This window comes from Ictalurus punctatus, chromosome 23 (assembly GCF_001660625.3).
Source record: "Ictalurus punctatus breed USDA103 chromosome 23, Coco_2.0, whole genome shotgun sequence".
NCBI classification, from domain to species: domain Eukaryota; kingdom Metazoa; phylum Chordata; class Actinopteri; order Siluriformes; family Ictaluridae; genus Ictalurus; species Ictalurus punctatus.
This window is the reverse complement of record NC_030438.2, coordinates 12,453,279-12,475,426: the sequence shown is the minus strand read 5'-3', so window position 1 is coordinate 12,475,426 and position 22,148 is coordinate 12,453,279. Positions and strand designations below refer to the sequence as shown.

The window sequence follows — 22,148 nt, the reverse complement described above, 5'->3', positions numbered from 1 at the left end:
AGGTTACATTGTGTAAAACAAATCTATATTTGCAAGTTTTTGGGAGTTATCAACCTGATCTATGAACAGGATCTATGGAGAATCTTTTTTGCCCCATTTTGCATGTTTGTTGGCCCTAATGAATATGCGCCTTATGATGCAAAACAGAATTCTGGAAATTGAAATTGTGAAAAAGTACTATTTATTGTACTGTGTTTCTTTGTTAGGCATGAGGCAAAAAAACCCAGCACACCTCTTCTGAGCCTGTTCCCAACTACACAGGGCCACTTCCAGTTGCTCTGAAGCTTGGGGAATCAGCACTTGTGCCATCGCAGTTTGAACAGCCATACCCAGTACCCCTCTACACATAAGCTTCCATTTGCAGTGTTTGTCACAAATCTGCATTTGGTGGCTGCTTGCCACCTGTTGCTGCTGTGTGAGGGAGTGTACAATCTCCATCCTGGACTGTAAGTCACACACATAATCCATCATATCAGCTCCAGAGAGTCGGGCCATGCAGAATACCAGGTCCGCAGCTCCTGTACGAACATCACTGCCAGCATAAAATTCATGGATATGTTTATCACCTCCATGTGTTTTAAATATAAATATTCAATTCTATTTCAAGAGCACAAACCAGTCAATACACTTCATTATTATCATTAGAGTACATAATTCCTCGTCTTCACAGAAAATTTCCAAAATGAATGGCATTGTTTTATGGGGTAGATTTTATGGAGCAATGACTGTATAGATTTTTATTCCACATTGATTAAGCCAAACCTTTTATATATCCAAAAATAGTACATGTTTCCTGAAAAATTACACACTGCACTTTTTTTTTTTTTTTTTACAAAAAGAAAACACCCTCTTTTCACGGTTATCTCTATGCTCCATACCATTAAAAAAAATACAAATAAAAGTAGGAGTAGACATTAAAAACAGAATGAGAACAAATGGAAAGTTCATCTTTGTAGCCTATGTGCTACTAGCTTATAACACAGATAAATAAGAAACTGTAAAGCTGCCGACTAATAAAGTACCTATTCTGTTTAAGGCCATTTTGTCAGACAGTAGAGGTAGAATTAAGAAAATGAACACACACACCTTAAAAACACTTACATACAATTATTTGCTCATTCATTCATCTTTCTTCCAGCCTTTATTTCATTTTCTTTTTTTGTTGAACAATTGTTTTTGGTATGTAATTGTTTATGATCTGGACCATTACCACCGAGTTGATTATTAGGAATAGCAGGCCAGCAAACCATATAATCACAAATGTGTTGCGTCCTTCAAATTCTAAGTAGTAAGCCGGTGCCAACCACAAGCCCTGTGAAGGTAAATGTGAAGAAAGAAAATGTAAAACTCACCACATTTTAGTGTATGCAAAATACCATTGTTAAGCCACTTGAAAACAAACACAACTGTCTTATTACAAGTGCACACAAATTTTCATTAATGAGCACTATGGGGACTTATTTTTCTTATTATTGTGAACCGAGTAATCTGTTTTAGGAAGACAGGGCTCTAGTTTAAAGATATTACCACTAAAGTATCAGAGTAACCTTAAGTTACAATTGTTCAAATATCAGGATATTTAAAAACATAATTTAAAAAAAACAAACAAAAAAAAACATTCCCAAATGCATAAATCAAATTTTTAATGGCTTTAATCTTAGTATCTTGCCCTGAATCCTGCTAAAACTGTGGGTTGATCTAAAGAGGCTACATATTAGCAGGAACACTGAGATATAGCGATCTGCATGAAGGAATGGTGTCAATTTTTTCAGTGATATTATTTTGGCAAAGGAAGTATAACACACAAAACTGAAACATTTTAAGCACAAATAATTAAACTTTTGTCTATTTCTCTCAGTAGTTATGTTTATATGCAGCCAAATAATCTGTTAATAATCCAAATGATAATCAGAATAAACTAATTGAGGCTAATCCAAATGACATTTCTATCAAACTGAACAAAGTGTAAAGCTTTTGTGTGCATTTAAAAGGCATGCTGGGTGCAACAAACTGGTTCTGTGTGGAAACAAGTTTCATGATCCGCATATTTAACAGCTTTAAAGAGCTGTAAATGAAAAATGCATTCCTCAGTAATTCTCGGTAGATAATACTACCACCTCTCCACTCTTAATTATGGTTGCTTATATTTAATAATATATTTAATATTTAGGAGCAGAATTATATTGGACACAAAAGCTTTTTTGCCTCATGTTTAATAAAGTATTTTGGCAGAAAATTAGTGGAAATACGGTAGACTTATTAAAACACAAGCAACAAAACTGAAGCTCAACACTGCTCATGGCTATAAATTAGATTCACATTGCATGTAATATGCAAGTCTTTTAAATTTTTCAATAACTCAAAGTTTTTATTTTTTTATTTTACACCATTAGCCTGCTCTCCCCATCACACAACTGCTACCAACCAGGGAGGGTTAAGGCTAACACGTGGTGCAAACAGATTATTCAGAATCTGTAATCAGAATGAATTCATCAAAACTGAGAAAAATACCTGCATGTCATTTTCCATAATTTTTAATAATAATTTCCATAATTTTTAAAGTATAAACATATTTCATACCTGGCCAGTGAACCACAACAGCAGTAGCCCAATCCCTTGCTTTACTGTGAGTCTCAGGTGTGGCAGGACCAGAGGAAGCAAACACAAGTACCACAGAAAATACTGCAACAAAATAGCATAAAGAAAAGCTTCTGTAAACGTAGCTGAGATAACAATAGAAAATCTGTTATATGGGTATTGGTGGTAATCATGGATTGTTAGATGCACTGATGTTTTCTTTTGAATAATTTTACAATGAAAATGTATTCTGTGGGTTTTATTTCATAGTTGGAGATAGATGGATCTTGAATTTATTTAATGTCAGATTTAGTATCGCAAAAAGTTTGACATTAAATTCTGTTTCCAATGGCTTTATCATTTAGATTCAAACTTTAATTACAAAAGGTTTAATATTTAAATTCATCTGGATTTAATCTAGGTGAATTTTCTGTCTTGCATAGTGTTACTGGAAAAGGCTCCAGATCCAACACAAACCTGAGAGATAGATAGATAGCTAGAGAGAGAGAGAGAGAGAGAGAGAGAGAGAGAGAGAGATACACGTACATACACACGTGTCCAAAAAATTGAAAATCGTTTTTTTCTGTAATTTAATTCAAAAAGTGGAACTTTCATAGATTCTCGATTCATTACACATATTGTGAAATATTTCAAGCCTTTTTTTTGTTTAATCTTGATGATTATGGCTTACAGCTCATGGAAATCAAAAATCCAGTATCTCAAAATATTAGAATAAATAATTTATCATACCGAAATGTTGACCTTCTGAGAAATGTTAATTTATGCACCCAATACTTGGTCGGAGCTCATTTTGCACGAATTACTGCATCAATGCGGTGTGGCATGGAGGCAATCAGCCTATGGCACTGCTGAGGCGTTATGCAAGCCCAGGTTGCTTTGATAGCGGCCTTCAGCTCATCTGTATTGTTGGGTCTGGTGTCTCTCCTAGATTCTCTATGGGGTTCAGGTCAGGCGAGTTGGCTGGCCAATCAAGCACAGTAATACCATGGTCAAACCAGTTACTAGAAGTTTTGGCACTGTGGGCAGGTGCCAAGTCCTGCTGGAAAAGAAAATTAGCTTGTCGGCTTCATTGCAGATGGAAGCATGAAGTGCTCGAAAATCTCCTGGTAGATGCTGCATTGACTCTCAACTTGAGAAAACAAAGTTGACCAACACCAGCAGATGACATGCCAATCCAAATCATCACTGACTGTAGAAACTTCACACTGGACTTCAAGCAACTTGGATTCTGTGCCTCTCCACTATTCCTCCAGACTCTGGGACCTTGATTTCCAAATGAAATGCAAAATATACTTTCATCTTCCCCATGATTGTGGTTGTGTGTACTGAACCAGACTGAGAGATTAAAGGCTCAGGAAATCTTTGCAGGCGTTTTGAGTTAATTAGCTGATTAGAGCTCTTCTCAGGTCGACATTTCTGTATTAAAAAGTCTTTATTCATACATTTTGAGATACTGGATTTTTGATTTCCCTGAGCTGTAAGCTGTAATCAACAAGATTAAAACAAAAAAAGGCTTGAAATATTTATGTGTAATGAATCTAAAGTTCCACGTTTTGAATAAAATTATGGAGAAAAAAAAAAAAAAAAAAAAAAAAAAAAAAAAAGAGAACTTTTCCACAATATTCTAATTTTTTGAGATGCACCTATCCATTGATGATATTTGGGTTTGAGATCAAAAGATGAATGTGAGATCATAGATCAGAATTTCAGCTTGCATTTCCTAATATTTACATCTAGATGTGTTAAATAACTTGAAACCTTGCACTCAAAGGTTAGGTGAGCAAAAGTATAGGAACAGACAGTCTTTATTAAATATTAACTAAAGTAAATTAAATAACACTTAAGATTCAGTTGCAATAACTGCATCCACCCATGGACATCACCAAACTGCTGCATTTTTCTTTTGTGTTGCATGTCCAGGCTTGCACTGCAGCTTATTTCAGTTCTTGTGGTTTTTATTTATTTAAATTTTTATTCCTCCCTCCAGTCTCCTCTTCAGGAAGAGAAATGCATGCTCAACTGGATTAAGGTCTGGTGATCAACTTGGCCAATCTAATATCTTCCATTTTCACTTAGGGGTGTACTCACTTTTGTTGCCAGCGGTTTAGACATTAATGGCTGTGTGCAAAGTTATTTTGAGGGGACAGCAAATTTACACTGTTACACAAGCTGTAACAAGCACTCACTACTTTACATTGTAGCAAAGTGTAATTTATTCAGTGTTGTCACATGAAAAGATATAATCAAATATTTACAAAAAAGTGAGGGGTGTACTCACTTTGAGATACTGTATAATCTGCATAAATATGATCTAAAACATCAGATTTTCACAAGTCCTAAAAGTGAAAAAAAAAAAAAAAAAGAACCCAATTAAACAAATGAGACAAATATTATACTTGGTCATTTATTTATTGAGGAAAATGATCATATATGTAATGATTACATATCTGGGAGTGGCCAAAGTATGTGAACCTCTATGATTAGCAGTAAATTTGAAGGTGAAATTAGAGTCAGGTGATTTCAATCAATGGGATGACAATCAGGTGTGAATGAACACCCACTGTTATTTAAAGAACAGGGATCTATCAAAGTCTGATTTTCACAACACATGTTTGTGGAAGTGTATCTTGGCATGAACAAATTAGATTTCTGAGGACCTCAGAAAAAGAGTTGATGCTCATCAAGCTGGAAAAGGTTACAAAACCATCTGTAAATCATTTGGATTCCACCAATCCACAGTCAGACAGATTGTGTACAAATGGATAAAATTCAAGACCATTGTTACCCTCCCCAGGAGTGGTCGACCAACAAAGATGACTCCAAGAGCAAGACGTGCAATAGTCTGTGAGGTCACAAAGAAGCCAGGGTATCTTTTAAGCAATTAAAGGCCACTCTCACATTGGCTAATGTTCATGAGTCCACCATCAGGAGAACACTAAACAATAATGCTGTGCATAGCAGGCTTGCAAGGAGACAGCCACTGCTCTCCAAAAAGAACATTGTTGCCTGTCTGCAGTTCAAAGATCATGTAGACAAGCCAGAAGGCTTTTGGAAAAATGTTTTGTGTACAGATGAGACCAAAATATAACTAAATATATGAGAAGTGTTATGTTTGGAGAAAGGAAAACACTGCATTCCAGCAGAAGAACCTTATCCCATCTGTGAAATATGGTGGTGGTAGTATCATGGTTTGGGCCTGTGTTGCTGCATCTGGGCCAAAACAACTTATCATTGATGAAACAATGAATTCTGAATTATATCAGTGAATTCTAAAGGAAAATGTCAGGACATCTATCCAAGAACTGAATCTCGAGAGAAAGTGGGTAATGCAGAAAGACAACCACCTTAAGCATGCGTGTCATTCTACCAAAAATGGTTAAAGAAGAATAAAGTTAATGTTTTGGAATAGCCAAGTCAAAGTCCTGACCTTAACCCAAAAGAAATGTTGTGGAAGGACCTAAAGCAAGCATTTCATGTGAGGAAACCCACCAACATCCCAGAGTTGAAGCTGTTCTGTACTGAGGAATGATCTAAAATTCCTCCAAGCCAATGTGCAGGACTTAACAACTGTTGCTGGAAAGTTTAGTTGAAGTTATTGCTGCACAAGGGGGTCACACCAGATACTCAAAGCAAAGGTTCACATACTTTTTCCACTCACAGATATGTAATATTGGATCATTTTCTCGATAAATCAATGACCGAGTATAATATTTTTGGCTCATTTGTTTAATTGGGTTATCTTTATTTATTTTTAGGACTAGTTTGAAAATCTGATGTTATTTTAGGTCGTATTTATGCAGTTATACAGAAAATTCTAAAGGGTTCACAAACTTTCAAGCACCACTGTATAGTCACTAATTGTTTCAGGAGAGTAAAGAATGAGAGCAAAAAGAGAATAAAACATTATGCTGTGCAAAGCTAATGAGAATGATACTTTATCATGTGTTACCTGCGATGTGCAGACTTTGTTGAAGCTGACAAAAAGGGCTGTGTTGAGGAAGCAGCAAAGAGGTAAGTCAGCATAGAAGGCTAGAGATGTAAGAAGCAACAATATAACCTGGGGAAGAAAAGTCACTAGACCCAGAACAAAACAAAATTCACTCTCCACTGTTAAGTAAAACATGTAGAAGTATGGGGAGAAATTATGACGAATGTCCCGCCTGGTTAAGTGGTAGAGGTAGGTTTCTTGGAGGAAGTCCCAGCCATACCTAAAGAATGTAAAGAGAATTTACAGAATTTTAATGCTCAGATTTTAACAAAAGAATCAATGATCTACAATCCCCTCCTAAACTATTGGAACAGCAAGGCCAATTCTACTGTTTTCACTATACAGGTGCATGTAAAAAAAATAAATAAATAAATAATAAAATTTTTTTGGAATATTGTGGAAACGTTTATTTTTTTTCCTGTAATTTAACTTAAAAAAGTAGAACTTTTATATATTCTAGATTCATTAAACAAAATGAAATATGTTTAGCCTTTTTTTGTTTTAATCTTGCTTACGGCTTACAGCACATGGAAAACAAAAATCCAGCATGTCAAAATATTAGAATACAAAATTTATAATACAGAAATGTCGACCTTCTGAGAAGTATGTGAATTAATGCACTCAATACTTGGTCAGGGCTCTTTTTGCACAAATTACTGCATCCACGTGGCGTGGTATGGAGGCAGTCAGCCTGTTGCACTTCTGAGGTGTTGCAAAGCCCAGGTTGCTTTGAAAGCGGCCTTCAGCTCATATGTATTGTTGGGTCTGGTGTAGGGATGTCACGAGAACCGATACTTCGGTACCAAGATTCTTAAAACGTGACTGTACTTGTTTTTCTGCAGTAGCATCGGTACTGGTGCTAATGAAGGTACTGAGGTTGCAATTCTTCCGGAACTGATGGGGCAGCAAATATGCACAAGTGTTTTAGTTGGTCCACAAGTGGTGAAGAAGAAGAACACCTACAAGCACATGGGAAACACTACAAAAGATTAGCTTAGCGTAACAAGTTTAGCTCCGCCCCGACTCGTTGAGAGGAAAAGGGAGGAAAGCTAGCATCGGTTGCCGGTGTGCGTTCATTTCAAACAAACGAGGAAACACCTAGAATTTGATGAAACACCAGAAAGACAGTCCTATATTATGTTTGCCTGAGGTAGCTGGCATTGTGGCCATGAAACCAGCTAACGTTATGCTCCATGTAATGTTTGCGATAGACAGTTATTTGTTAACGACGCTAACACATTGCAATGTTATAAACTACCTCCTAATGAGCCACCATGCAACTTCACACTTGACTTCAAGCAACTTGGATTCTGTGCCTCTCCACTATTCCTCCAGACTCTGGGACCTTGATTTCCAAATGAAATGCAAAATTTACTTTCATCTTCCCCATGATTGTGGTTATATGTACTGAACCAGTCTCCTCTTCAGGAAGAGAAATGCATGCTCAAATGGATTAAGGTCTGGTGATCAACTTGGCCAGTCTAAAATCTTCCACTCCCCCCAAATGAAATCCTTTGTTTTGGGTCATTATCTTGCTGCATAGTGAAGTTCTTCCCAATGAATTTGGATGCATTTCTCTGTAAACTGGAAGACAGATTGATTCTGTACACTTCTGAATTTCTTCTGCTGCTACCATCATGGGTTACATCATCAATAAAGATGATAAACCATTCCAGAAGCAGCCATGCAAGCCCAAGCCATGACACAACCTCCACCATGCTTGACTGATGAGCGCATATGTTTTTGGATCATGAGCAGATGCAAACCTAGGGCACAATCCGAGTAGACATTCAGAGCTATTCATTCTTTAAACATTCAATATAACAGGGCACACCTATCAGTCACATGTTCCAATATTTTTGATCACTTGGAAAAAAATGTGTGGGTTCAAACAAAAGCTGGCATGTTCTAAGTTCTTTAACACATCTAGATGTAAATATGAGGAAATGAAAGCTGAAATTCTGATCAATCATCTCATTCATCTTTTGATCTCAAACCCAAATGTCTTCAATGTATAGGAAAAACAATAGAATTGGCCTTGCTGTTCCACTACGTTTGGAGGGGACTGTACATTGTCTGTGAAAGTGTGTGTGTGTTACATACAAAATTTTTTTACAGAAATACTGGTGGAAATGTCGATTATAACCATCTGAGCACATACTGCAAGAGTCACATAAATCTGATCACTAGGGGGTAATATTTAACAACTAATGGTTGCTAAATATTAATGGAGCTAACATTTTTTTCCCCCTCCAACTTTGTGCAAGTCTATAAGTGCAAGTTCAAGGTTAACATGATAAATGGAAAAACAAGGCAACATTTGTCCAATCAGATTTCACCAGACATTTTACAGGCTTATCTTTGAGCAATGATCAATAAATTTAGCCCACTCAGGACACAGGACTGCAAGATGGACAAAACATGAGGCAAAAATTAACTTGGAGGAATTTACATCCTCTTGTGCTGTGGAGCTGCACTGACATTACTATCAACTGACACATAAAAGCACTTACAAATCAGAAGCATATAATGAATGTTGCCACATCCAGCCTAAAAAGAATACAGTATACAGACACCCAGCACATGTGGCAAGGTAAACTATATGGCCAAAAGTATGTGGACACCTGCCGATCACACCCATATCTGGGTCTTGCCCAAACTGCTGCCATAATTTGGACACAATTGTCTAGAATGTCTTTGTACGCTGGATCAGTAAGATTTCTCTTCAATGGGACTAAGGATCCCAAATCCATTCCAACATGACAATGCCCCTGAACACAAAACAAGGTCCATAAAAACATGGTTTCCCAAGGTTGGTGTGGAAGAACTCAAGCAGCCTCCACAGAACCCTGACCTCTACCTCACTGCACACCTTTGGGTTGAATTGGGACTAGGGGTGTAACTCCCCTATTCAATTCGATTTTATTCACCATACTGGCTTCACAATTCAAGACTATTCTCAGAAAATTTTTTACAAAATTTAAATGAAAGAATTCTGGACTGAAGAGACAAAAAATTGTGTCTGTAAAAAAAAAACAAAAACAAATTACTACTACAGGTTCACCATATCTTAAAAATAAATGAATACATACATTAATTTATCAATTCTCCCAATAATTTTATTGAATAAACAAAGTCTCTGACCTGGGGAAAATGACTGACAAACATAATGAGCTCTGTAGCACCTGAGGCATCATTTTAACCGGAAACGGTGCTTCAAAGTCCGCTAAAATGGTTGAATTCCACTGACTTGTTCTTGGGCACTGTAGATCGCAGCGGTGAGGGGCTGGTGTGATTAGAATTTTACTGGAGAGCTCTTTTTAACTGTTACAGTGTGGTTGTGTAATCATATAAACTCAATGTGTGTTGGTCATCGCAATCTGGAACTATCGGGCCCAGCATGCTCTCTATACATTTTATGGGTTCTGCAGATCATGACCTATGGTGTTCAAACAGTACAATGACATTAGATGTATAATGAAGAGTCCCACAATGTGAATCACACATTCCCAGGATGCACATTGTGAAGTTTTTGCACAGCCCTAATTAGAACACTGACAGAGTACCAGGCCTTCTCACTCAACATGCCTCATCCTCATTAACGCTCTTGTGGCTGAAAGGACAAATCCCCACAGCCACGTTCCAAAATCTTGTGAAAAACCTTCCCAGAAGAATAGAGGCCGTTATAGCAACAAAGAGGGGACCAAGTCCATATTAATGCCCATGGATTTGGAATGCGATGTTCACATATGGGTGCGATGAGTGTGAAGGTGTCCATTTGCTGTATTTAGTCCATTACTGATAAGAATATCAGTTATGCCTGTCCCTCCAGAGGGACCATCAGGGATAGAGGCTCTGATGGCACAGTACAGTGCTAAATGGGTGGCATAAGTTTTGACTAATCTTACATCTTTATTTGTCTCTGCACATACATCATTAAGTCTGCAGAAAATGCAATGGAAATTTAACTTATTTCTGGCAATGAAAAAATCGGCTTACAGAGAGGGATGCTCAGAGAACAACTGACTTAACACCAGCAAGACCAAGGAGCTCGCCATTGACTTCAGGTAGTCTAGATGTGACTACTATGTTAGTCCATCACTGGAGACCAGAGAGAGATCAGCTTTTGTTTCTTGGGTCCACATCTCTGAGGAATCTCATGGGCAGTTAATACCAGCAGAGTCTGTACTTTCTGAGAAGGTTCAAGAAAGCCAAGGTGCTCCAACAGCCACTGGTCACCTCCTACTACTGCACCACAGAAAGCATACTCTATTCAATTCTGGCATGGTATTCCAGTTGCATAGAAGCCAAAAAAAAAATTCTGTAGCAGGCTATCAGCTGTTCTTAGAGGGTCATCAGGACCCAAATTCCAACCTTCATGTTTTACAGGTCACACTGCCTATATAAAACAAACCCCTGCATGGATCCCACTCAACCTTGCCATCCAGCAGGTGGGTACAGGACCATCTACTCAGGCACTTTCAGACTAAAAAACAGAGCTACCATCATAATGTATCGGACTGACCCACTAGAATTGCATCCTCTATAACTGTCCACTCCACATTCTGTTCAATCACACCAATTAAATACATGGAGATTACAACAAAGCTTGTTTCTGCCACTCCGAAAATGCTCCTGACATGTAAAAACAGTTTTAATGTTGTTTTTCTACTGTTCCGTTGCAATATTGTACTACTGACTGTAAAGTCACTATTGTATTATTTGTACTGACAAATTTTGCCTTTTAGAACTTGCAGATACAGGACTGTATAATGTACATTTCCTTTTTATTTTATACACTTTACTTTATTCTCTATTCATGAAACAATGGGAGATGTAAAACTAATTGCGTTGAACTTGTATGATATATTCTATTCCAACTTTGGTTGCTGCCACTTAAAGAATGGAAAACGTAAAAATTTTCACACTAGAAATTATGTAATCTTATACAGTTGCAATCAAGATTATTCAGCTGCCATTGCAAATCAGGTTTATTGTCAAAATTTACAGACTTTCAGCTGTTTACAATGAACAAACAAAAGCAATTAAAATTGTTCAACACAACGAATGCACACCGAGTGGTTTCCCCAAATTTAACTGAAAATGCAACTTATAATGATTTCTCCAGTTTCAAAATAATTCAACCCTCTGAACAGAATCCCTCATAACAGTACAAATACGCAAAACAAGTGTTGTCTCAAGCACACCTGATGCAACTAAGGGCTTCATTAGTTGCACCAGTTGTGCTTGAGCTGGAACACAAGAAACACCTGAACTGCCTAGGGGCAGAAAATACATGAAATACCTGGACGGGGCAGAAAAAGGAAGCCATCAACAGCTGCAACCATATTTCTGAAGACAACACTAGAGAAACCGCAAAAGACCTGCAGCGAGACTTGGTGGAAACAGGCACTGAGGTTTCAGTGAACAGTAAGGCACGTACTAAATGCAGAAGGTTTCCATGCTAGAAAGTCAGCTCAAAATCATAAATAAGCCACAGAAGTTTTGGGATTCTGTTCTGTGGAGCGATTAAACAAAACTGGAACTTTTTTGCACGATGGATCAGCGGTATGTCTGGAGAAAGAAGAATGAAGAAAGAACACACTGTCCACAGTCAAGTATGGTGGTGGCTCGGTGGTGCTCGGGGGCTGCTTTGCCTACTCTGGCACTGGAAACCTGCCGCGTATAGAAGGCAAGATGAATTCATTGCAGTATCAGAAAATCCTAGGAGAAAACATCATGCTGTCTGTGAGGAAGCCGAAGCTTGGGCATCATTGGACCTTCCAACAGGACAATGATCCCAACCATAGCTTAAATTCCCCCAAGGATTGGTTGCAGAAGAAATCCTGGAAGATTCTACAGGGCCATCACAGTCACCTGATTTAAACCCCATAGAAAATCTCTGGTGCGATTTGAAGAAGAGGGCTGCAGCACACAAACCCAAGAATATTACTGAACTGGAGGCCATTGTTCATGAGGAATGAGCTAAGATTCCTCAGGAATGCTGCCAGAAGCTATGCATCTCGTTTGCAGCAGGTCATAACAGCAAAAGGGTGCTCTTCTAAGTACTTGACATAAAGGGGTTGAATAATTTTGAAACCAGAGAAATCATTATAAGTTGCATTTTCATTTGAATTTGGGGAAACCACTTGAAGCATTCGTTGTGTTGAACTACTTCAATTGCTTTTGTTTGATCTGTTCATTGCAAACAGGTGCAAGTCTGTAAATTTCGACAATAGACCTGATTTGCAATGGGGGTGGAATAATTTTGATTGCAACTGTATTTTTAATCAAACTATGAATTGGCTCCCTTCACCTTATTGTAACTTACATGCAATAAAAAGTCAAAGTCAGTCCAAGAAACATAGCTCCTGCAACAGCAGCAAATAGAGCCAGATCCTTACTGAAAAGGCTTTGGATAATCCTAAAAACACCTTTGTAATGGTTCTTCAAGTCCTTGTGATTTGATATAAAGAGGGCGATAGGAAGGGCATATATTACTGTATAGATTTTCATATGGACAGAGAGACCATAGAGAAACGCTGCTGTAAAATGTCTCTTCAGTTGTAAACACAGGAGAGTGGACAGAACCAAAATAGCCAACAGTGCTTCAGCATTCCCACGCGTTGATACACCAATTGGTAAAGGATTAAGGAGCCAGAGAGCTGAGAAATGACAGGCTGCATCACTGGATAAACCTCGAAGAGTCAATATGTGGTATAAGAGGACACCAGAGAGTACATCACAAATCACAAACAGCAGCTTCCCAAAATGAGAGGTCAAGTAGATGCTAGGTGATAACATCCACGCCAGGAGTGGTGTATACCGGTATGTGGACCTGTTGTATGGAGACTCACCCTATGAAAGCAAGAAGGTTACAATCAAAAGACTGTTTCAAATCATTTACTAAAATCATTTAATTTCTTAAACATCAGTAAAACATAAATGGAGAGGAAAAACGTTTGTACTTGTGCTCAGAAACTTCATTTAGGGTGTGAGTGATGAAACCATTTTGAAATTACCATGGAACAAGTATGGAGACATTAGCAGCTGGAAATAATTTACTTGTACTGAGAAATCTATTAGCGAGATATATATTAATGATAAAGTTCAAGGTTTTCTTAATGTATATTAACTAGCTGGGGGTGTCAAATCGAATGCGAGTTGGAGAACAGAATACATAATACCCGGGTTTCAAAATCTCAGAATTACTCCGCAAATACACTACTTGAACTGCTTGCGATCGCTTGTTGGTGGACAAAGAGGTGTGCACTCTACCTGAGCACTTGCAGACAAGGCACATACATATTGATCATTGATCGCAGACAAGTACACCAGATCCACAAAGTCATATGAACACTTGTGTTAGGAATTCTGACAAGATTCTTGATTAAGGGTTCACTGCAGTAAGAATGAAGAAACAATGCACCTATAAGAAATTTCTATTTTAAATTTCTATACAGGAAAGTTTGTTCCTTCATATGGAAAGCAAAACCTCCTGGAAAATGACACATCTGGGTCCTTCTTCCATTCTCAGATTATAGGCACTTCCCCGAATACATCAGAGGGCACTGATTGGGCAATAATTGGATTACAAAATGGCACTAGCCCCATGTGCACAGCAAGGTGAAATGCAATGCACAGGGGAATTATTACATTCACATCTGAACAAAAAGTTGCCATTTAAGTTATAAAACACAATCCCCTACTGATTTTGTTTTTCACTGTGGAACATTTTCTGTATGCCACTGATGAAAAGCAATACACCTAGTGCATCATAATTCACATAAACAGAACCATGCAGTAAAATACAATGGCACAAACTGCTTTTAATGGTGGATAATATTCACCTTTTAAAAATGATTCAACAGTCCAATTTGCAGATTATTTTTCATTGAAGAGATCAAGCAACACAAGTGGAAGATAACGCGCTTAACATTTATAAAAATTTTGCTTTGCAAAATTTGCACTGGGGCATGTTGGCCTTGGTCACGAATGAAAAACAATTCGATATCTGGCATGGAATCTTCTCCATACTCTGGACTACCCATAACTGCACTGAAACTCTTTGTCTGAGCTCTGTTTGATCCATTACTGATGTAAAAATATTACATTGCTGCCACTCCTAATTCCTAACTTTATTATAAATGATAGCAATCAAACACAGAAGAACATGGCATTGCTGTACAAAACTAAACCAAACTATTTTTGGCTATGCACTGCTGTACACTGTGGCACTAGGTCAGCGTGCAGTAATAAATACAGTGATAAGAGAGATTTTATGGAAATCATTTTCTAAAATATATTTCTAGGAAAAAAAAACTATTAGTAAATAAAAACTTTTTCCTTTTGTTGTTTGGTGTATATATTGACTGGTTTGTCTGTGTTTTAAGTGGTCTCCCTTAAACAAAAAACAATAGAAACCATCACTGAAATTCTAATGGTTTCAACTTCAAATACCATTACAAACCATTAAAACAAATACTGGTCATTAATGGTATCCACTAGGCATAACATGAAGGCAACAAACTACTAGTAAAGAACCACAGGGACCATCACCGTTTCCATTAAAACCATTAGAAATTCTATGAGGGGTTCTATTGTTTATCCCCCCAGCAAGGTGATTAATTCCGTGAAAGCAGGAAACATGATATTTTTAGACTATCATAAAATGAACATTTAAAAACGTAACACCCTTACCAAGGAACGACGCAATAAGCTCGAAAATATAACGATATGGGGCCTGGTTTCATCACTACATCTCACGTGTCATGTCTCCTAAAGAGGAACTCACCAGCGTAACCAGTCTGGATGCGTCTATAAAGACGTGAAAGTCGATGTCAGTGTATTTGACTACCATGGTTCGGTCTTGATAAATCCCAAAGCCAACCAAAAATAAACGTATAAAAAATGCGACGCTGTGCAGTGTCCCAAAATTCATTAGTTGGAATAAAAACATGTTGCCACGTGACATAATTAACTGGCTGTTAGTGAACAAAATAAGTTTGCCACAATCAACTGCGAGCTCCGTTAATCTCCTGGATTACTTCACCATCGACGCTCGTGCGTTCATCTTAAAATACCGGCCACTTGCAAGATTCCTGTTTAGGTAAACTTTAAGTAAATCTAACCACATTTTAAGTAAAGTTAAAAGATAGGTTACATCAGAAACAATGAACAAGTTAACTCGTTTACTTCCTGGTGAAAGACATGGTTTTTTTTCTTTCCAAAATAAAAGTCATATATCCTTACTAATAATAGGGGGTGCTGGAGGGATGATTAGAAGGAATTACGTTTAAGACCAGCATTTTGCTAATAAAAACGAAAAGCACAGGTACTTAAGTGAGAACTGGATAAAAAATACAAGGCAAAATAAACGTGTGATATCACAAGGTATAATTGTAATATTATGTAATCTAAAGAAACAAGTACTCTTATAAACTATTAAGCATCATTATATGACATATAACATTGGTGCGATTTGCCGGGGCTGGCGGGACCCCCATAATATTATTATAAATATACACCAATCAGTCATAACTTTAAAACCACTGATAGGTGAAGTGAATAACATTGATTATCTCGTTACGGTGGCACTATAAATATATAAAATATTATATTTATAATATATAAAATATATATATATTTTTATATATAAAAAGTCAACACTTTAAGCTGACTGCCTTCCCCCTAACAACAAGAAGAAGACAAAAAAAGAAGAAGAATCATCCATCCATCCATCTTCTACCACTTACTCTTTTTCAGGGTCACGGGGAACCTGGAGCCTATACCAGGGAGCATTGGGCACAAGGCGGGGTACACCCTGGACAGGGTACACCCAGTCCATCACAGGGCACAATCTCATACACACTCACACACCCATTCATACACTACGGACACTTTAGACACACCAAACAGCTTACCATGCATGTCTTTGGAGGAAACCCCCGCAGCACAGGGAGAACATGCAAACTCCACACACACGGCCCCGGCGGGAATCGAATCCCGGACCCTGGAGGTGTGAGGCGAACGTGCTAACCACTAAGCCACCGTGCACCCCAGAAGAAGAATCAATGGTAATAAAAGCATTTGTAATAAAATAATTGAAGATAAAAATAATAAAAGAGAGTGACAGATCTACAGTATACATATACACTGCAGAAATGATTGGGATAGTCTGAGCTTTATGGTTTGTAGAAGGGACAAAACAAGGGAAAGTAATCATAGGCTTTGATTGCAAATTAGGAAAATACTTGCATTGGCAAGTACTCAGACAAAAACATCACACAGTAGACAGGATATTTTAAAGAAGGACTTACAAATATACAGATAATTAGGGTAATTAGAAATGGAAGACAACTTTTTAACATCCAGAAGAAAGTTGGGCCAGGAAAAGTAACAGGGTGGAATGGAAATGAAGAACATATATTTACTAGATTGTGAGTAGTACACTAGTTTAAATACAGGTACCTACAGGTAGGTGTGATGGCAGTATTGGGCAGAGGAACATTACATCCAGTGTACGACTGTGAGAGAAAGTGAATTGTAGTTTGAGAGAAATAGGTATTGAGCAGCTCTGAAAGTCTACCACATGACTAATCACAAAAGATTGCCATAGCAGGATTTATATGCTTAAGGGTTACAGGACATGTAAATAGGATAGAGATTGAACAAATAGAAAAAATTGCATATTGACAGCCGTAGCCCAACTCCAGTCCAGTAGGTGGCGGTAATAAACCGAACAGTTAGATGAGAACCGAATCAATTCGTAGAAAATAATACAATGGTGCGCATGCGCGGCACAAAATCGTGTATGTGATTAGGAAGTTGGTGTAAAGCGTTTTAAGACAAACCCAAGTTTATTGATACTTATTTGGTGATAGTGAATATGTAAGTTTGTTGTTTGCTGCATATAAATACACACACACACACACACACACACACATATATATATATATGTATATCCAAATCTAGGAAGTGTTTCTTTGTGATTTTGTCAGACAGTGTCCTTCATAGTACCTTCGCGAAATGCGTCTCACTATTCGAGCACTGATCTCGCACGGGCGCGTGGCTCGGCGAATGGGCCTCGGTCCAGAGTCCCGAATAAATATGCTTCGGAACATCCTTACGGGTTTAGTGCGACACGAGAGAATCGAAACTACAAGAGCCCGAGCCGACGAGGTTAGATTTTACGCTGAAAAGGTAAGACCTCACGAATCTAGTCTAATTGCTTGTCCGACCGGTCAAGATAATAACCCAACATAATGCCCCTGTATATATACTATATAGACAGACATATAAATCTAAACAAACTTAGGTATTACAGCTCTTTTTATATGTGCCCCTACCCCCCTATTTAATGGACCAAAAGTAAATGTACATACTAACAAGCAAAAAATGCAAATCATTTTCAGTCAAATGTAAAGTACGTTTACATGGACAACTATAATCCGATATTAACCCGATTAAGACAATGATCTGATTAAGAAACTACCACATAAACAGCATTTTTTTATTACCTTAATCCGACTAAAATCATACTCGAAGTAAACACAAATTGAATTAAGACGTGGAGTATTCCTGTTTTAGTCGCATTATCAACGTGCATTACAGACATGTACACACCTTAATCACACTATTAACGTGTGGGAGTTTTCACTGCATTTTACAACAGGACACATACACGCAGATGGCAGTGCCCACCGTTTGATGGAAATCAAGAGAGCACGGCTGCGTCCGAAACCGCATACTTTTCTACTATATAGTAGGCGAGATACATGTATTTCAGCTAGTATCTAGTAGTTAAGTACACGGTTTAGGACACATACCATGGCTTCACTCAGTCATCTATTTGCATGTAAAGCATGATGAATAATTAACTGCACTATTGATATTGATAACAATATTGTCTTATTCAGAATAAGGTCAGTAATTAGATTACTGCTGTCCATGTAAACATAGTCAATGGATAGCAGTAATCTAATCACGCCGAACGGGAAAAAACTTTGCAGATAAACTCAGGGCTCTACATTTCACTTGCATTTGTGACTGAAAAGTATTTTGTGCGACTGTGAATAAATATTTATTCGCAACGGTGCGAGGGACCTGTTCGGAGTTGTATAATACAATTGGGATAAAACTGCAATTCCAAAATGCATCTACACCGAGCAACAGTTAGTTTCATACTGCTTTTCATCTCCTCAGTCAACCAAACAAGTGTGTAAATACTCCAGAGAAGCCATTATGATGACAAGTAACTCTACATCATCTGCTTCAACTTCCCGATCTCACAAACCGCCATCTTTTATTGATCCCGCAAAATGACCTGAACTTGAACCTGCTCGTGTAAACACAGCAGCTTCGGGCGGAGTAAATTAATAATAATGCTAGCGCTACAAGGTGGATTTAATTCAAACTTCTTTACTAAAAAAATCCTCACCAATCATAATCAAGAGATTAACTGGCACAAAGTATCTACTAATGGAAGTTGCTGAAATTGGGGAAGCCACTGCGGCTTTGGCGCGCAGACAAGACTATCCCAAACCTCATGATATCCTTCAATCGGAGGCAGAGGCCTGATATTTGGGAACGGAATCGTGTGAGACAGTTCTGGGAGGTAATTATACCAAATAATTTTGATAAACTTTGGCTCAGGCATTTCAGAATGACGTGTGGGAGTTTTCACCGCATTTTGCGACAGGACACATACACACAGGGCAGTGGTCAGCCGTTTGACAGTAAACAAGAGAGCATGCCTGCGTCCAAAACTGTGCACTTACCTACTATATAGTGGGCGAAATGCATGTATCTCAGCTACTATATAGTTGGTGGTTTCGGACACAGCCCATGGCTTCAAGCAGTCGTCTGTTTGCACGTATAGCATGACAGATAATTAACTGCACTTGAAGCTTTCGTAAAATGAAACACCCAAAACTGTATACAGTACCATAACGAAGACGAACTGTATGTAGATGCATGAAATTCTGGAGGGAACATTGGATGGCGTGGTGTAGGGACATCTATCGATCTATGTTCTTTAACATGTAAAACGGGAACATGAAAGGAATATTCTAAAAGTGACTAATGTAAACACCTATCACTTATCACTATATTGTCTTATTCAGAATAAGGTCAATAATTAGATCATTGCTGTCCATGTAAACATAGTCAGAGAGAGAGAGAGAGAGAGAAAAGTACAGGCAGGAGCAGTCTAGCTGCAATGCCGGCAGTATTTGTTAATAATCATAGGAAATTGTTTTAAAAGTTCACACAGCTAATGGTGTTTTTCATTTAGTAGTTCATTTAACATGCTTTACTAACATGTAAACAATAAATTAATATTAAGTGACTTTTTAGTCTCAATGTTGTCTGTTTTTGTTCTAATGAAAATAGTTCTAAACAGAGACACAGAAGTTCCTGCTTCTTTTTTCCTCTTATTTAATTTTGTTCAAATGGGAGATTTTTTATTAATTTTATTTATTTTCAAAAGGGAGACTTTTGAACACACTTCCATTTAAAAAAATGGTTTCAGGTTTCAATTATAATAAATTTTGTTAATTATAGTTAATTTTGTTATAATTAATTTTGTTTAAAAATTCTTCTGTTTTCATTCCTTTATGGGACATTGTAACTGATGATGATAATTATAATAATAATTGTGTAATACCGTATACCATGAAACCATGATATTTTCTGAGACAGTTATCCTACCGTGAAAATCTCATACTGTTGCAACCATAGAACACAGACAAATGGTTCAAATGATGCAAAAAGTTCAATGTCCCAGTGCTGTTATACTAAATATCAGCACACTTGGAACAGTACTTGACAGAAAAATCTAAACAGTGAACTAAATGTTGTGTAACAAACTTTGAAGTCTTTTGATTGTTGTGTTTAAATGTTGTTGTATTTTTTCTTTGTGTTGCCAGTTAATTGACTATGCCAAAAAAGGAGATACTAATAAAAAGTCAATGGAAATGGCAGATTTTTGGCTTACGGTAGGTACTGTTTGTTTATTGTCTTGCACAAAGCACTTGGCACTTGCACAAAGGGGACCTTAAACTTAATAAGTTTGAGAAATGCTGCACTGTAGAGCACAGAAATATTATTTGAAGAAAAGTATACAATATGTTTCAATAGATTTAATTTTTTTTTTTTTCCAGGAGAAAGACCTGATTCCTAAGCTTTTCAAAGTACTTGCTCCAAGGTTTGAAAACAAGTCCAGTGGATATACACTGTTGGCCAGTATTCCAAACAGAGAAAACCTGGACCGGGCTGCAATGGCTGTTATTGAGTATAAGGGCAACCCATTCCCCCCTTTGTTTCCTGTTAAACGTACAGATGAACTGAATCTGGTTAACCAGCTTCTAAAAGGGTACAGAGAAGAGAAGGCTCAACTCACTACTGAAAATGTAGGGACTCATAGATGATTCTTTTATCATATTACACTGTTTTGTCTAACACCAATGTAAATGTTTTTCGTGGCAAAGATTGATGTCTTTTGAGACTTGCACCTTCATCTGAAGCATGAAGATGTGGCCTTTTTATCTGTTGTACAAAGGTTTAGATATATCATGCCTTATATTTATTTGTGTCATCTTTCAAACTTTGTAGTAAAAAGATTCAATTTAATAAAATTATCTGATAATTTCTGAATATTTTGTCATCATTCATTCATATAATAAATAATTACACACACACACACACATACATACATACATACATACATACATACATAGAGTGCCCTCAACTAATATTGGCACTCTTGGCAAATATGAGCAAAGAAAGCTTTGAAAAACTGTCTTTATTGTTTAACCATTTGATGTTTTGTTTTAAAAAAAATACTCTGCTCTCAGGGATATCAAACAATTCCAAACAAAACACAGGAATAAATTTGAAAAATATATTTTAAGTACATTTCCAGTGATATTTAATTTTTTTTAGTATACCTGGTTGACTAGGAACAGGAAATTATTCAACCATGACTTCCTGTTTCACAGGGGTATAAATATGAGGTAAGGTGGGCCAAATTCCCTTAGTCATTCATAACAATGGGTAAGACCAAGGAATAAAGCTGTGATGGGAGGCAAAAGGTTGTTGAGCTTCACAAAATGGGAAGTGGCTATAAAAATGTGGCAAAAGCATCGAAAATGCCCATCCTACTCCTTCCCCAAAAGCCATGTCCAGTAAATGCTCAACTACCTAAAAGACGATGAGATTAAGACTGTTGTCCCCCTTTCTCAACTCCTAAAAATATGACACATTACCTGTCTCCACATCTATAGCTGAATGGTCATTTTCAAAGTTAAAACTTGTGAAATCCAGACTTCTAAGTCTATGTAATGAAGAGAGGCTCTCTGACCTACTGCTACTCTCAATCAAGCATGACCTTCCAATTAACCATGTTAATAAGTCATTAAAATATTTAAAAACAACAGACAGACCAGAAGTACTGCTTGGAATACAGGTAATATTATTTTACAGATATATATTATTTATTTAATAAATAATTACATTTAAATAGGCTACTGTAAAAGAACATTTGGTTATGTACGTTAAAGTA

General features: G+C 37.3%; 2 protein-coding genes across 6 annotated transcripts; one reads left to right on the top strand and one right to left on the bottom strand.

Moving 5' to 3' along the window:
• Positions 1-164: 164 nt before the first annotated feature.
• Positions 165-15,800, bottom strand: pigm (phosphatidylinositol glycan anchor biosynthesis, class M). 3 transcript variants are annotated; one of them, XM_053674993.1, is made up of 6 exons: positions 15,381-15,800; positions 12,918-13,444; positions 6,548-6,806; positions 2,581-2,682; positions 1,102-1,312; positions 165-532 (listed from the first exon to the last, which is right to left on the bottom strand). In XM_053674993.1, the coding sequence occupies exons 1-5, from the start codon at positions 15,558-15,560 to the stop codon at positions 1,142-1,144; spliced, it is 1,239 nt and encodes a 412-aa protein (XP_053530968.1). In that variant the 5' UTR covers positions 15,561-15,800; the 3' UTR covers positions 165-532; positions 1,102-1,141. The 3 variants fall into 3 exon arrangements, with proteins under 3 accessions (XP_053530968.1, XP_047006122.1, XP_017309138.1); XM_047150166.2 differs by having other exon boundaries at positions 165-1,312; positions 15,287-15,800; XM_017453649.3 differs by having other exon boundaries at positions 165-1,312.
• A 1,545-nt stretch (positions 15,801-17,345) lies between these two features.
• mrpl17 (mitochondrial ribosomal protein L17) lies at positions 17,346-21,241 on the top strand. Of its 3 annotated transcripts, none has more exons than XM_017452645.2 (4): positions 17,346-17,476; positions 17,591-17,788; positions 20,515-20,583; positions 20,749-21,241. In XM_017452645.2, exons 2-4 carry the CDS (start codon positions 17,615-17,617, stop codon positions 21,013-21,015), a joined length of 510 nt encoding a protein of 169 aa, XP_017308134.1. In that variant the 5' UTR covers positions 17,346-17,476; positions 17,591-17,614; the 3' UTR covers positions 21,016-21,241. The 3 variants fall into 3 exon arrangements, with proteins under 3 accessions (XP_017308134.1, XP_017308132.1, XP_017308133.1); XM_017452643.3 differs by having other exon boundaries at positions 17,347-17,476; positions 17,587-17,788; XM_017452644.2 differs by having other exon boundaries at positions 17,372-17,788.
• Positions 21,242-22,148: the final 907 nt, after the last annotated feature.

Excerpts from the sequence above, each read along its gene's own strand:
- mrpl17 (XM_017452645.2), top strand. The coding sequence starts at position 17,615 with ATGCGTCTCACTATTCGAGCACTGATCTCGCACGGGCGCGTGGCTCGG. Across the intron at positions 17,789-20,514 it reads TTAGATTTTACGCTGAAAAG|TTAATTGACTATGCCAAAAA; the intron begins GTAAGACCTCAC and ends TTGTGTTGCCAG. Across the intron at positions 20,584-20,748 it reads TGGCAGATTTTTGGCTTACG|GAGAAAGACCTGATTCCTAA; the intron begins GTAGGTACTGTT and ends TTTTTTTTCCAG.
- pigm (XM_017453649.3), bottom strand. The coding sequence starts at position 15,560 with ATGTCACGTGGCAACATGTTTTTATTCCAACTAATGAATTTTGGGACA. Across the intron at positions 6,807-12,917 it reads ACTTTGACTTTTTATTGCAT|GTATGGCTGGGACTTCCTCC; the intron begins GTAAGTTACAAT and ends TACATTCTTTAG. Across the intron at positions 2,683-6,547 it reads ACAAAGTCTGCACATCGCAG|TATTTTCTGTGGTACTTGTG; the intron begins GTAACACATGAT and ends ATTTTGTTGCAG.